This window comes from Rhodotorula graminis (assembly GCF_001329695.1).
Source record: "Rhodotorula graminis WP1 unplaced genomic scaffold RHOBAscaffold_4, whole genome shotgun sequence".
NCBI classification, from domain to species: Eukaryota; Fungi; Basidiomycota; class Microbotryomycetes; order Sporidiobolales; family Sporidiobolaceae; genus Rhodotorula; species Rhodotorula graminis.
The window spans coordinates 576,802-589,579 of NW_017264931.1; the positions used below are offsets into that span (position 1 = coordinate 576,802).

The 12,778-nt window shown below is 66.4% G+C and overlaps 5 protein-coding genes across 5 annotated transcripts; 3 read left to right on the top strand and 2 right to left on the bottom strand.

The window, feature by feature from the left end:
* Positions 1–295: 295 nt before the first annotated feature.
* On the top strand, positions 296–1,093 carry RHOBADRAFT_13079 (uncharacterized protein; the record flags this gene model as incomplete). Its single annotated transcript, XM_018412122.1, has 2 exons — positions 296–786; positions 1,036–1,093. The coding sequence occupies 2 exons, from the start codon at positions 296–298 to the stop codon at positions 1,091–1,093; spliced, it is 549 nt and encodes a 182-aa protein (XP_018272397.1).
* Positions 1,094–1,303: 210 nt separating this feature from the next.
* Positions 1,304–2,650, top strand: RHOBADRAFT_64733 (uncharacterized protein). The gene is made up of 8 exons (XM_018418565.1): positions 1,304–1,441; positions 1,625–1,643; positions 1,746–1,817; positions 1,900–2,026; positions 2,108–2,290; positions 2,366–2,377; positions 2,439–2,476; positions 2,569–2,650. The coding sequence occupies exons 1-8, from the start codon at positions 1,350–1,352 to the stop codon at positions 2,584–2,586; spliced, it is 561 nt and encodes a 186-aa protein (XP_018272398.1). The 5' UTR covers positions 1,304–1,349; the 3' UTR covers positions 2,587–2,650.
* A 96-nt stretch (positions 2,651–2,746) lies between these two features.
* On the bottom strand, positions 2,747–6,799 carry RHOBADRAFT_52370 (carbohydrate esterase family 16 protein; the record flags this gene model as incomplete). The annotated part of the gene is made up of 16 exons (XM_018416307.1): positions 2,747–3,037; positions 3,115–3,446; positions 3,506–3,557; positions 3,684–3,844; positions 3,918–3,936; positions 3,994–4,061; positions 4,128–4,138; positions 4,990–5,035; positions 5,105–5,177; positions 5,264–5,752; positions 5,822–5,878; positions 5,947–6,076; positions 6,147–6,313; positions 6,418–6,498; positions 6,580–6,621; positions 6,692–6,799. 16 exons carry the CDS (start codon positions 6,797–6,799, stop codon positions 2,747–2,749), a joined length of 2,127 nt encoding a protein of 708 aa, XP_018272399.1.
* Positions 6,800–6,980: 181 nt separating this feature from the next.
* Positions 6,981–10,593, bottom strand: RHOBADRAFT_64734 (uncharacterized protein). Its single transcript, XM_018418566.1, has 12 exons — positions 10,193–10,593; positions 9,964–10,119; positions 9,717–9,896; positions 9,323–9,649; positions 9,103–9,249; positions 8,858–9,037; positions 8,641–8,793; positions 8,412–8,558; positions 8,190–8,342; positions 7,963–8,112; positions 7,598–7,890; positions 6,981–7,525 (listed from the first exon to the last, which is right to left on the bottom strand). The coding sequence occupies exons 1-12, from the start codon at positions 10,369–10,371 to the stop codon at positions 7,242–7,244; spliced, it is 2,349 nt and encodes a 782-aa protein (XP_018272400.1). The 5' UTR covers positions 10,372–10,593; the 3' UTR covers positions 6,981–7,241.
* An 813-nt stretch (positions 10,594–11,406) lies between these two features.
* Positions 11,407–12,770, top strand: RHOBADRAFT_42682 (uncharacterized protein; the record flags this gene model as incomplete). The annotated part of the gene is made up of 7 exons (XM_018414097.1): positions 11,407–11,493; positions 11,555–11,981; positions 12,056–12,150; positions 12,216–12,272; positions 12,336–12,410; positions 12,482–12,588; positions 12,650–12,770. The coding sequence occupies 7 exons, from the start codon at positions 11,407–11,409 to the stop codon at positions 12,768–12,770; spliced, it is 969 nt and encodes a 322-aa protein (XP_018272401.1).
* Between the last annotated feature and the right edge of the window lie 8 nt (positions 12,771–12,778).

The following is a 12,778-nucleotide window of genomic DNA, read 5'->3' on the forward strand; positions in this document are numbered from 1 at the left end:
GCCTGCTGTTCGGGCGTCGGAAGCTCCTCGTCGGCAGCTGGAGGCGGCGAAGAGCGAGGGCGGCACGGCGGGGAGGACAGGCCATGCTTCGACGCTCCGGGTGCTGCTCGCTCTGCGCCGCCTGTATCGCAGAGGTGCGAGTGGACGAGCTCCAGCTGAGAGCAACCCGCCTGAGGGGAGAGCGATGGAGAAAGGAGGCCAAGTTACTTCATCTCCCGAGCGCCACTCGCCTGTCGCTCCTCCTCTCCCTCACCACCGCCGCCAGCCTCTGAGCGAGTCTCATCAGCCGCACACCATGTCTGCACGCGCACGCACCCTCGCCGCGCTCCCGCGCCAGCTCCACATCTCGCCCGCGACCGCCATCTCCCGGACCCACCTGCTCGCCCTCTACAAGGAGCAGCTGCGCGTCGCCCACTCGTTCGGGAGCTACAACTTCCGCGAGTACTTTATCCGCCGCACCCGCAACAAGTTCCGCGCAGAACTGCCCGCCCTCCTCGACGCCGCCTACGCTTCCCCCTCCTCGACCTCGTCCTCTGCATCGGCGCCGTCCACCTCGTCGCCTCCAGCGTCGACGTCGAGCGCACCAACGACGGCGACCGAGGGCGACTCGCCGGCGCGCGCGCCCGAGGACCGGCTGCGCGAGTGGTACACCGAGTCGCTCGGCGAGCTCGCCGTCATGGCGCGCGCGGCCATCGTCAACGGCATGTACGAGGCGCCCAAGCTTGTCATCGAGGGCAGGGGGAGGGCCATGGCGGTCGGCGGCGGCGGTGCGGGAGCCGAAGCGAGGTGCGTCCCCTTGCCTCTCCTTCCTCTCTCCCTTCCCCTCTCCCCGACGAGCGGGTTATGCGGCGGGCTCTCTCTCCCCTAGGGCGGCCCTGCGTCGCTCGCTATGCACACTCGAGCTTGCGGGAGCGCAGGTCGACGGTGGGCTGCGACGCACCCGTCGAGCAGGCGCTTGCTCGCTTGCAGCACTCCCTGCCCTCGAAAGAGAACCGTACTGACTCTCTTGCGTCTTCCCCTTTCCCTTCGACGCAGCTACGGCGGTGGAGGTCAGCCGGCGGACCCGGCACACCCGCAGACGGGCACGCAGTAGGTGCGAGGGCGCCAGCAGATTGTGTACGAGGCGGCGGCGCGCGAGGGAGACGGAATTTAGACGCCTCGATTCGTGCCCTGTGCGTCCGCGTGAGAGTGTCCTGAGTACGACTGAGAAAGCTTGCGCAGGATGGCCGCCCTTTCTGCTGTGCAAGATGGTCGAGAGCCGCCACCTCGGAGACGACGTCGGCCCTCCCCTCCCTTCTCCGCCACCTCGCATGTTCAGACAAGCTCGCTCGCTCTTTACTCGCCGCCCAATGCCTCAGTACAACGGTCCTACGCTCCCTACCGCCCAGGCGGCTCAGCTCGCCTCGTCGTCGAGCGAGGAGACCGCCTACTTCGCCAACGGGTTCGTCCCTCCTCTCCCTCTCTTTCCCGCCCTCGAGCCTGTCGGGCTGCAGCACCAGTCGCATGCACCCGGACGACGGCTCCTCCTCGGTCGGCCGCTGCAGCACGGCGTGCCGATGAGGAGACGACCCTCCCCCACCACGCGGACTCATCGACTGACAAACCCGCCTCGCGCCGCACACAGCTGCTTCTGGGGGACCGAGGTGCGTCGCCCGTCACCTGTTCCGTTTACCTGGCGGTCGCCCCCCGCGAGCGGCCGCAGCCCCGTCGCGACCAACCTGACGTCGTTCTCTCTCCGCCTGCAGCACATGTACCGCAAGACGTTCAAGGACAAGCTCAACGACGTCAAGGTCGGCTACACCGGTGGCGAGGCAGAGGTGAGCACCCCTTCCTCGTGTCGCCGGGACGTCGTCGCACTCGAACACCTCCTGACCACCTCCCTTGGACCCGCGATCGCAGAACCCCAACTACCGCCAGGTCTGCTCGGGCTCGACTAACCACGCCGAGGCCATCAAGGTCCTGTTTGACCCGGCCAAGATCTCGTACGCCGAGCTGGCCGAGTTCCACTTCCGTATGCACGACCCGAGTGCGTCGTCTGGCTCCCTCTCTTCCCTCCCTCTCTCGCAATGTCTCTCGTCGCTGACCGCATCTTGTCCGTCGTCCGCAGCCCAGGTGAACCGCCAGGGCCCCGACACGGGCACGCAGTACCGCTCGGCCATCTTCACGACCACGGACGCCCAGGTCGAGATCGCCAAGAAGGTGCGCGACGAGGTGCAGAAGGCGCACTACCCGGCCCAGAAGATCGCGACGACGATCGAGCCGGTTGCCAAGTGGTGGGACGCAGAGGACTGTGCGTCGCTGTTCCTCTTCCCCTTCCCTCCCTCGCTCGTGAGCGCTGACCTCTTTCTCCTTTTTGCGCGCGCAGACCACCAGGAGTGTGCGTCGCAGGCCTTCCTCTACTCGCCACGTATCATGACTGACCTCTCGCGTGGACGCAGACCTCGACAACAACCCCGGCGGCTACGAGTGCCCTTCTGTGCGTCCGCTCGTCCCTCTCTCTTCCCAGGTCCTCGACGCCCGCCTCTGAGTTACGGACCTCGACTGACCCACCTTTTTCTCCTCCCGCAGCACCTGCTCCACTGGTAGACACGCCGCATCAACGCGTTCATGTTGTACCGAGTCTGCAAGCGCAAAGTATTTCTCTCTTTCTGCCCTCGAGAGTCTCGAGAGGCTCGCGAGTCAGGCTCGTCCTGCAGAGACACGCTCGGCTTTGGCGTGCTGTACGACGTGCTAACAACCGTCTCGCTCAGGCGAGCACGGGGAACAAGGTCGGCACGCCGTCGTCGTGCGCGCTCGCCGCCGTCGACCCTTCCTCCTGCCCGCTCAAGACCGTCCTGCGGTACTCGCTCTCTGCTTCGCTCCTCTCCTCCTCTGTCGCGTGCTCGAGCGGGAAATGCCTGTCGACCTCGCTCTGCGAAGGAAGCCCGTGCGTTGAGCTCGCCGTGCTGCGAGAGAGCTGCTCTCGCACGCTCGCCGCGAGGAGCCGCTGTACGGCCCAGGTCGGGTGGACGCCGTCGTACCAGAGGTGCTGCATGAGCTGTGCGTGTGCGAGAGAGAAGCAGTGAGCTGTCGTCCTGACGCCGAGAGAGAAGGAGAAAGGAGAAAGCGACGCACGGACCCGCTGCACTCCTCGAGGCTCAGGTTCGCCGGGACGGCGGGAACGCCGCTCCCTCGAGCGTACGACGGGCACCAGCTCTTCGTGTTGACGAAGCCGTACTCGTCGGCCCGGTCGAGCAGCTCGTCGAACCACGACAATAAGTCGAACAGCTCGACGCTCGCACCCGGGTACCGCCTCGGAATCTCGCGCACGTACAGGCGCAGGCCGGCGTTCCACGCCGCGATGGACGCGCCGAGCTTGACCCTGACGTCGCCGACGAGGCGATTCGCCGCGACGACGACGGGCGCGCGCTCGTACGGTGGCACCGAGAAGAGGAGGAAGTGGCGAGCTGGGTGCGGGAGGGGGTCAGTGCGCGCTTCTCCGTCTCGTAGCAGACGTCAGATGCACCTCCGAGAGCGTACAGACGCTCGATTTGAGCGTCAAAGACGGCGAACGTCGTCTGAAGGTGCGGCGCAATCGAGTCGCCGGTCTACCACCGGAACGCGACGTCGTTCGAGCCGAGGAAGATGCTGAACAGGGTCGTCGAAGCGGTCCATCTCGGCCTCGACAGTCTCGAGCTCGTCACGAAGCACGTCACGAACAGATCGACTTGGTCCGAGAGGCTGACGTTGGGCAACATCGGCGCCCTCGCGCCGTGGAGGACGGTTGCGCCCGCGACGGCGAGGTTGTAATGCGACGTGCGCAGGTGCGGTGTACTCATCGAGGAGCCGAGAAAGTCGAGCCATGCTGCTCGGACGGGAAGCGAGTGAGCTCAACGACGTCGAGGAAGAGGTCCGTGCACAGCTCGAGGAAGGCTCACTTGGTCCGCCTGTGCTCGTCTGCGAGAGGTAGTGGGTCAGATCATGCAGGCTCGATACAGATCAAGTGTCACGCACCTTGAGAGGCTGGAGCGATAGGTTGTACCCTCGATGCGCCTCGTACCCGTTGGCCGACCAGCTGTCGCCTGGGCACGCGAACAGTCAGTATCGCTCGCTCGACCGTCATCGAGGGATTCGCCTCGCTAGCGCACCGAACGCGAACCTGGAGGAGCGTCTGATCAGCGGTCGAGTAAAAGAGAGCAGGTCCGAGCGGCGAGCGCACCAGTGTCGCGTGTCCTCCAGAGCGAGTGAGGCTGTAGCTTGCTCGGCGAGCGAGAGGACGAGCAGAGACAGCGCACAGAGCCGAGAGAGCCGCAGGGGAAGCTTCGACGCGAGGCGCGGCTGCATCGTCTGAGCGCGAGCACTGCCGAACGAGAGGAAAGAGCAAAGACGAAGGGCGGCGAGAGTGGCTCAGGCTGCACGGCCGGCCTCCTCGGTCGCCGGGAAAACTCCTTTGGAAGCCGAACCGAGTAGATGTATAGCTCGAGCGGGAAGCCCGCGCAGGGGGAGCTGCCGCCGACTCGGGAGCGCGGGACGAGAGGCGGACAGGTGGCTCGCCGCGGTCCGGGCGGCGCAGCATCCCGTGCGGGCGAGCCAGCGGCGCTGTAGCTGTAGGCGACGAGCACAAGATCGCCCTCGCTCAAGGACGCGGTAGCTCGGGCTCTGTGAGAGCTGCAAGAGCGAGTTACAGATGAAGTCGAGGAGGAGGCGGGACGAGGGTTTGCCGCGACCGTGTGGGCCAGTCTCGGCGCAAAGAGCACAGAGAGTGCTCTGTTGAGCTCTCAGCTACCGCGCACAGGCGCCAAGTGCCCCAGCGATGGGCAAGAGCGGAGGACTGGCCGCTCAACAAAGGCGCGCCGACGCAGTTGGCTCGGCTGCACGTAGAAAGCTCTCGAGGCTCGTGCTCGTGCTCTTCTTCGCCCTCTCGCTCAGAGTCGACGTTCCAGTACCGACATTGCAAGCGAGACAACAGGCACTGCAGCAGAACAGGAGACGAGGGAGTGCGGCAACTACTCGGGGTTCTCGAGGAGCCAGGCAATGGCGCTCTCGAGGAAGCCACCTGCATGACGAGGAAGGATCGTCAGGCTTCGTTTGAGAGACGCAGAGACGGAGAGAGAAGAGAGCGCACCGGACGCCAGCAACGCCCTCACGTTCCTCGTCGCGTTCGTGAAGCCCATGTTGCGCAGTTGCTCGAGCTCGTTCTGCAGGCGAGGCAACGCAAGGAGGGTCAGGACGCCGTGACAGAGACTCAGAGGCACAACGGAATAAAGGAGGAAGGAGGACGCACCGAGTACCGCTCCTCGGGGCTCTGCTGCGGCGCACCCGCCTGCCCGCCCGCACCCGCGCCGGCGCCGCCCATGCCGCCAAACAGCTGCTGCATCTGCTGCAGCTGCGCCATCGCCTGCGCCATGTCGGGCTGCTGCCCCGTCCCGGCGCCCGCACCCTGACCGCCAAGGAGCGCCGCGAACGGGTTCGCCGCCGGGGGAGGGGACCCTGCGCCCGTCGCCGCCTCGCCGCCCGCCGCCGCACCCGCACCCGCGCCACCCGCAGCGTCCGATGACGGCGCAGGCGCTGTCGACGCCCACGGGTTGTACATGCCCGCTCCCGCGCCGGCACCACCCTGCTGCCCTCCCTGCGCGCCCGCACCGCCGAACCCGCCGAGCCCGCCGAGGCCGCCCATGCCGCCCATGCCGGGCATGCCGCCACCGCTGCGCATCATCTGCGTCATCTGATGCATGAGCTGGGGGTTGGAGAGCATCTGGCGGAACTGAGGCGACTGCGAAAAGGACGAAGAGTGAGTCGGGCCCGCCGATGTCGCCAGAAAGGAGGCGAACAAGGGGCGCACCTGCATCATCTGGCGGACCATGGGACCCATCTGCTGCAGCTCAGGGCTCGAGGCGATCTGCAGAGGCGCGAAGCGAGAGTCAGGCCGGGCCGACGCAAGACGAGGCTCGAGAGCATACGACGCACCATCTGGTCGATGACGGCCGGGTCCTGGAGGAGCTGGTTCATCTGCGCCTGGACCTCGGGGTTGTTCATCATGCTCTGGATGTAGTTGGGGTCGTTCGGGTTGACGCCCATCTGCTGGAACGGGTTGAACCTGGCGGGGCAGAGCGAGTCAGTGCCGCTTCTTCCTCGACTCGGACGCACAGGGGAGGGATAGGACGCACCCGCCAAGCTGTCCAGCGTACTGCGCGTTCATGAGAGGCGCGAGCGGGTTGCCCATGACCTGCTGGCCCGCGGCAAAGTTGGACGGGACGCCGGCGGCCTCGGACGGCAGACGTGCGGCGGGCGTAGAGCCGGTCGCGGCGGCGCCAGCGGGGCGAGCGCCCTTGACCTGCGGAAGGGAGTCAAGGTCAGGTCGGGCTTTGCGCGAGTCTCGGCAGACGAGACGATGGCGCGACCGGTTCCACCAGGGGTGAGAGAGAGAGAGGGGCGTACGAGGTGGATGGCGACGCCCGACTTGACGCCGTACTTGGTGAGGAGGTCCTCGTTCTTGAGCACCCTGCCGGAGAAGATGAGCTGCGCAGGGAGGCTAGGCGGGTCAACCAGCCGAACACGAGGGGAGTGGGCCGATGAGGAGGAGGAGGTGAGGGGACGCACGCGCTGCTGGTCGACGGGGAACTCGTCCTTGTCCTTGGAGATCTGCAGGAGGGTGTGAGTAGTCAGTGCGCTGCCTCGCCGCAGGGCTAGAGCGGGCGGGAGAGAGGCTCACCGCCTCCTTGAGGTCAGCGACCGTGGCGGTCGACGGGACCGAGACCGAGAGCTTGAGATCGCTCGGGCCCTTGATGTTGAGCGTGAACTGGTCTGTCGAGTCTGCCATGGCGTGCTGGGTGCTCTGCAGCGGGCTGAGAGAGCGAGAGTGGGGGCAAGAGGTGACGAGGCCGCCGCCCTCTCCGCGCCCAAGTCCTGCGAGACGCGCTCCCCCTCCCCTGAGCCTCGCTCAGACCTCCTTTGCTCGCTGGCTCGCTCGAGTCTCGAGGTTCTCTCGAGCATGCAGGTGGCAGGTCGCGAACTGCTGAGCGAACGTGTTGCTGCGCGAGAAGCGCGCTACAGTGAGGCCCGAGAGAGAAAGAGAGGGGGAGGAGGAGGAGGACAACGACGACAGCTACAGGCGCACGACGGGGCGCATCGACGGGTATACGGCTACAGAAGGGGGGGGGGGGGGGGGGGCGAGGCAGTCTATGACAACGCGACCGTGTGGGGAATGCGTAGGGGAGGAACAAGGGCGAGGGAAGGAGGCTCGTGAGGCGCAGGATCGGGCTCTAGTGGTGGAAGGCGGCGCCGGTGTGCTGACGAGCGGCGATGTGGCGCTGCGCGTTGCCACTGCGAGTGTGGTTGCCGGCGGCGCCGTGCGACGAGCGCATGCGGACGCAGCGGTCGCCCGAGAGCGACGGCCGGTAGCCCGTCTTGCAGCTGAACACGACGCACGTGCCCGCCGAGCAGCCGACGCCGGCCGCACCGCGAATCTGGGTGCAGTCGAGGCCCTCGCCGGTCGAGGCGCAGCCTCCGCACGAGTCGAGCGCCTCGGAGGTGTCGATACACTCGTCTGCGGGTTTGGGAAGGTCAGTTCGAGGTCGACGACGACGACGACGAGAAGAAGGGAGGGCATGCGACGCACAGCCACCGGAGCCACCCATCATGGACGAGGTCTCGACAGCCGAGAGCTGCTTGACGGCGCCCTCGAACGACGACGAGCCGACGATCGGGCACGCCGTCTCGCCGGTCGGGCAGAGCGTCTTGGGCTTGGTGATCTTGTCCTTCTTGACGCGCGCCTTGCCCGACGCGCTGAGCACACAGCCGCCGGCGTTGAGGAGGTACCCGCTCGGGCAGCCCGTGATGACGCACTTGCTCTTGGAGCAGGTGCCCGTCGCGCCGTTCGGCGAGAACTTGCAGACGTTGTTCAGCGCGCCGCTGTGAAGACAGTCGGGTCAGGTGCGGCTCGTCGAGAGCTGAAAGAGAAAGAGGGAGAAGCAGAAGACGTACCAGTTGTTCGGGTCGCTCGTAAAGTCGAACGACTTGCACGACCCGCCGACGAGCGACATGCCCGACGAGCACGCCGTCGCGAGACACACGCCCGACGAGCAGATCTGCGAGCTCGCGCCCGTGACGCCGCACTTGTTGCCGACCGAGCCGCTGCAGGAGAGGCGAGGCGAGACGGTCAGTGACGGACAGGATGGGAGTTGAGAAGGTCGAGGCGGCGAGGGACTGACCAGTTGCTCGTGTCGCACGACACGTCACGGCAGAAGTTGTAGGTCGTGTCGAACGCGTAGCCCGACTTGCACGAGGTCGAGCAGACGCCGTCGTTGCAGGTCGACGAGCCGCCGTTGGCGTACGTGGACGGGCACACGTTGCCGATCTTGCCGCTGCACGAGAGGGAAAAGAGGGTCAGTGCGGCACTCTCGGCAGGAAGATGGACCCGAGGAGAGACGGACCAGTTGCTGATGTCGCTCTGGAGGTTGATCTGGGAGCACTGGCCGTTCAAGAGCGTGTAGCCCGAGTTGCACGACGTGTATGCGCACGAGCCCGCCGAGCAGACAGCCGAGCCGAGCGACGTAGGGCAGATCTTGCCAACGGCGCCGCTGCGAGGAGAGGAGAATCAGTCGAGCTCGCAGAGGAGGAGAGGGGAGGAAAGAGAGACGAGAGGAGGAAGGGGAGGCGCACCAGTTGGCGGCGTCGCTCTGGAGGTTGAGGGACGTGCACGTGTTGCTGCCCGACAGCTGGTAGTACCCAGTGTTGCACGACGAGAGCTTGCACGCGCTGTTGCTGCACGAGCCTGCGCCGTTCTGGAACGAGCAGGCGTAACCGACGGCGCCGCTGCGAGACGACGAGAGCGAGGTCAGGTCGGGCTCGATGAGGCGCAAGAGAAGAGAGGACGTACCAGTTGAGGACGTCACTGGTCGTGTCGACCGCAGAGCACGACGTCGACGAGCCGAGGAGGCCGAACAGCGAGCTCGACGTCGTCATCTTGAAGCCGTCCTTGCACGACGCGAGCGTGCACGTGCCCGACACGCACTGCGCGTTGCCGTTCTGGTAGCTGCAGACCTTGGCGACGGCGCCGCTGCGAGAGGGAGAGAGTGAGCATGGCCGGCTCGGCTCGGCTCGACGAGAGGGAACGAGGCGTACCAGTTGTTGACGTCGGTCTGGAGGTTCAGGGCCGTGCACTGGTTGTTGACGTTGTACCAGCCGCTGTTGCACGAGGTCGTCGTACACACGCCGGACGAGCAGGTGCCGGCGCCGTTCGAGAAGCTGCAGACGCGGCCGAGGGCGCCACTGCGAGGTTGACGAGGGTTCAGCGCTGCGGCTCTCTCGCCGAGACGAAGAGAAAGGGTACGACGAGACGCACCAGTTGTTGATGTCCGAGGCCGTGTTGATCGCCGAGCACGACTGGGACGAGCCAAAGAGGCCGAGGAGCGAACCGCTCGTCGACAAGGTGTACCCGCTGTTGCACGACGCGATCGAGCAGCCGCCGGACGAGCACTTGCCGAGGCCGTTCGAGACCGTGCACTTGTTGCCGACGCTGCCGCAGTTGTTGACGTCGGTCTGGAGGTTGAGCGTGACGCACTGGCCGCCGACGAGGTAGAAGCCCGAGTTGCAGCTCGTCGTCGTGCAGGTGCCGGACGAACAGGTGCCGGCGCCGTTGGCGAACGCGCACACCTTGCTGATAGCGCCGCTGTAGGTCGGCGAAGGTCAGTAACCCGAGGGAGGAACGAGCCCGAGGCGAGGGAGAGCGGGCGCACCAGTTGTTGACGTCGGATGCCGTGTTGACGGCCGTGCACGTCTGGGACGAGCCGAGGAGGCCAAACAGGTAGTTGCTCGTCGAGAGCGAGTAGCCGACGTTGCACGACGCGATGTTGCACGAGCCGCTCGAGCAGCCGGCGACGCCGTTGCTGACCGAGCAGACGTTGCCGAGGGAACCGCTGCGACGACGAGAGGCTGCGTCAGGAGCGCGCTCAGGCGTGACGAGGGAGGACGAGCAAGACGCACCAGTTGTTCGGGTCGCTGGCGGTGTTGACGCAGGACCGGGTCGCCGTGTTGAGCGTGTAGCCCGAGCTGCACGACGCCGGCGCGCACTGACCGCTCAGGCACTGAGCGCCCGAGCCGTTGGGCCAGCCGGTCGGGCACTTGTAGCCGACCGTACCGCTGCAGGAAGGCGAGAGAGAGAGTGTGAGCGCCTCGCTCGGTCGGACGACCAGGGGGAGGGGAGAAGACGCACCAGTTGAGCGAGTCCGTCTGCGTGTTGACCGTGCTGCCGCCGCCGAGGCACAGTCCGAGGAGACACAGGCGCTTCTCGAGGTGCTTGGCGGGAGCGGGAGAGGTCGCTGCCACCGAGGGATCGGCGGCGACGAGCCATGCCGTGAGGGCGACGATGGTGAGGGCGAGGGTCGAGCGCATCTTGAGTTGGTGCGGCGAGGCGAGTTCTTGAAGGAGTGACGAGGTCGCTGCAGCCGGGGCGTGCTAGGCGAAAGAGACGAGGACGGCGAGGCGGGAGAGCGGGACGAGACGACCGTCTGCCAGAGAGGTCGAGTCGACGAAGGAGGAGGAGGTCGAGGTGGTCGACCACGTGCGGGTCGACGAGGCGACGGGGCGCGGTCTACGCGTGCGGTGTAGTAGGGGACGGACGAGGAGCAGGAGAGGGAGAAGGGGGACAAGCCCGAGAGAGCGGGCGGGACGAGGCGACAGCGAGCGCGAGTTCCCTGAACGGACCTGCGCCTTGATGAAGGGCGGGTCCAGCCTGGCTCTCACCTCGGCGAGTGACGAGAGTGCCTGGAGGCGGGATCCGGCAACGAGATTTAGGCTCGGCTGCACTCGCACCGCAGGCAAGGGCGTGCTCGAGACTCTCGAAGCGGGCGAAAGCTCGAGAGGCGCAGCGGGCGGTCTCGCCGCGAGAGGAAGGTGATGGACGAGATGAAGCGGGCGGCCGGGCTCCATCAATGCGTAGGCATGAGGGATCGGGCCGGAGCCTTGAGCAGCCGTTTCCTCGCGCGGAGGGCGCCAGTGGTCGAGATGGCGGGAGAGCTCGAGGGTGGCTGGCCGGAAGAGGCGAGAGGCGCCATCAACTCTGTCGGCGGCAGATCTGGCGCTTGCGCTGGAGCCGCTCTGGCACACGCGCATGCCCTGGCTCTCCTTCATCGCTCCTTGAGAGCCGGGAGAGGCCAGAGAGCCGGTCGCCGGCGGTCGGTCGAGCTCGAGGAAAGGGCAGCGCGGGCGAGCGCGCCGCGGGTTGAGCTCGCGCGTGTCCGCTGCGCGTCGAGCCGTGTGCCCGTGTGCGCGAGCTGGACCGGTAGCAGCTGGAGCTGGAGGCGGTGTGGAGCGAGGTCGGATGTCGACGGCGACTTCGCGACTTCGGCGGCTCGGCGTCATCTCCCTTGCTCTCCCACCCTCGCTACCGCACAAGGTGCTCGGTCCAAGATCAGCTTTGCCAACAGCATGCTCGGTGGACTCGCTTCCAAGGTCGGCTTTGCAAACAGTCGTGCGTTCGACATCGACGCCGACCTCCCCGACCTCTCGGGCAAGGTGCGTCCTCCGCTCTCTCTCTCTCACACATGCGAGCTGAGCAGCGGTTCCACCCACGCAGGTCGCCGTCGTGACGGGCGGAAACGACGGCATCGGCTTCATCACGGTCCGCGCACTCTGGCGCAAGGGCTGCAAGGTCTACCTCGCCTGCCGCAGCGAGCAGAAGGCCCGGGATGCCATCGCGCGCCTCACCAAGGAGCACCCGGGCAGCGACCACACCCTCGTGTTCCTCCCGTTCGACCTCACCCAGCTCGCGTCGGCCAAGAAGGCGGGCGAGACGCTCGAGCAGAACGAGTCGCGCCTCGACATCGTCGTCTGCAACGCCGGCGTCATGGCCTGGCCGTACGAGCTCGTCAACGGCGTCGAGGTCCAGTTCTGGAACCACCTCGGCCACTTTGCGCTCGTGCAGGCCGTCCTTCCGCTCCTCAAGAAGACGGCGCAGGCCCCTGGTGCGACGAGCGTCCGGGTCGTTAGCGTCTCGTCGGTCGGTGCGTCCCGTCACCCTTTCCTGCGCCCCGATTCACCAGCGAGAGCGTACTGACCCTTCGTGCGTGTCGTACAGCCCACCAGATGAGCCCAAAGCCCGACTACAGCAGCCTCGAGAGCGTCAACCGCCAAATGACGAGCACGTGGCAACGATACGGCCAGAGCAAGCTCGTGCGTCCTGCTTCTCTCTATCCAGAACTCAGACGACAAACCTGACCGAGATTTGCGACCTGCAGGCCAACATTCACTTTGCCGTCGCGCTCCAGAACCGCCTCGAGGGCGAGAACATCCGGGTCCGTCCTCGAGCGCTCTCTCCGTTCCTGCCTCTCCCTAACTTTCCCCCTCATGCGCCGCAGGTCAACACGCTCCACCCGGGCAACATCAACACGTCGCTCATGCGCGGGCCCGTCGCCAGTTACGGCTTCTTTGGCGTGAGTCGCTTGTCCTCTTCCTCTCGCTCTCGCACCGCCGTGACTGACCCTGCCTCACTCTCTGCTCCCAGAAAGTTATCAAGGCGACGACGAGCAGGTTCCTCATGACGCCCGACGATGGCGCCAAGACGCAGATCTACCTCGCCGCCTCGCGCGAGGTCGACGAGAAGGACTACCGGTGCGCCGACCTTTCCTCCTCTCGTTTCGCGGATCTTGACTGACGAGGTCACCCTCCGCAGCGGCAAGTACTTTATCCCGATCGCGACGCCGGCGACGCCGACGGCGTATGCGCAGGACAAGGAGCTCGCGGACCAGCTTTGGCGCCTCTCGGAGGACCTCGTCAAGCAGCTCAGCACCTAGAGATTGTC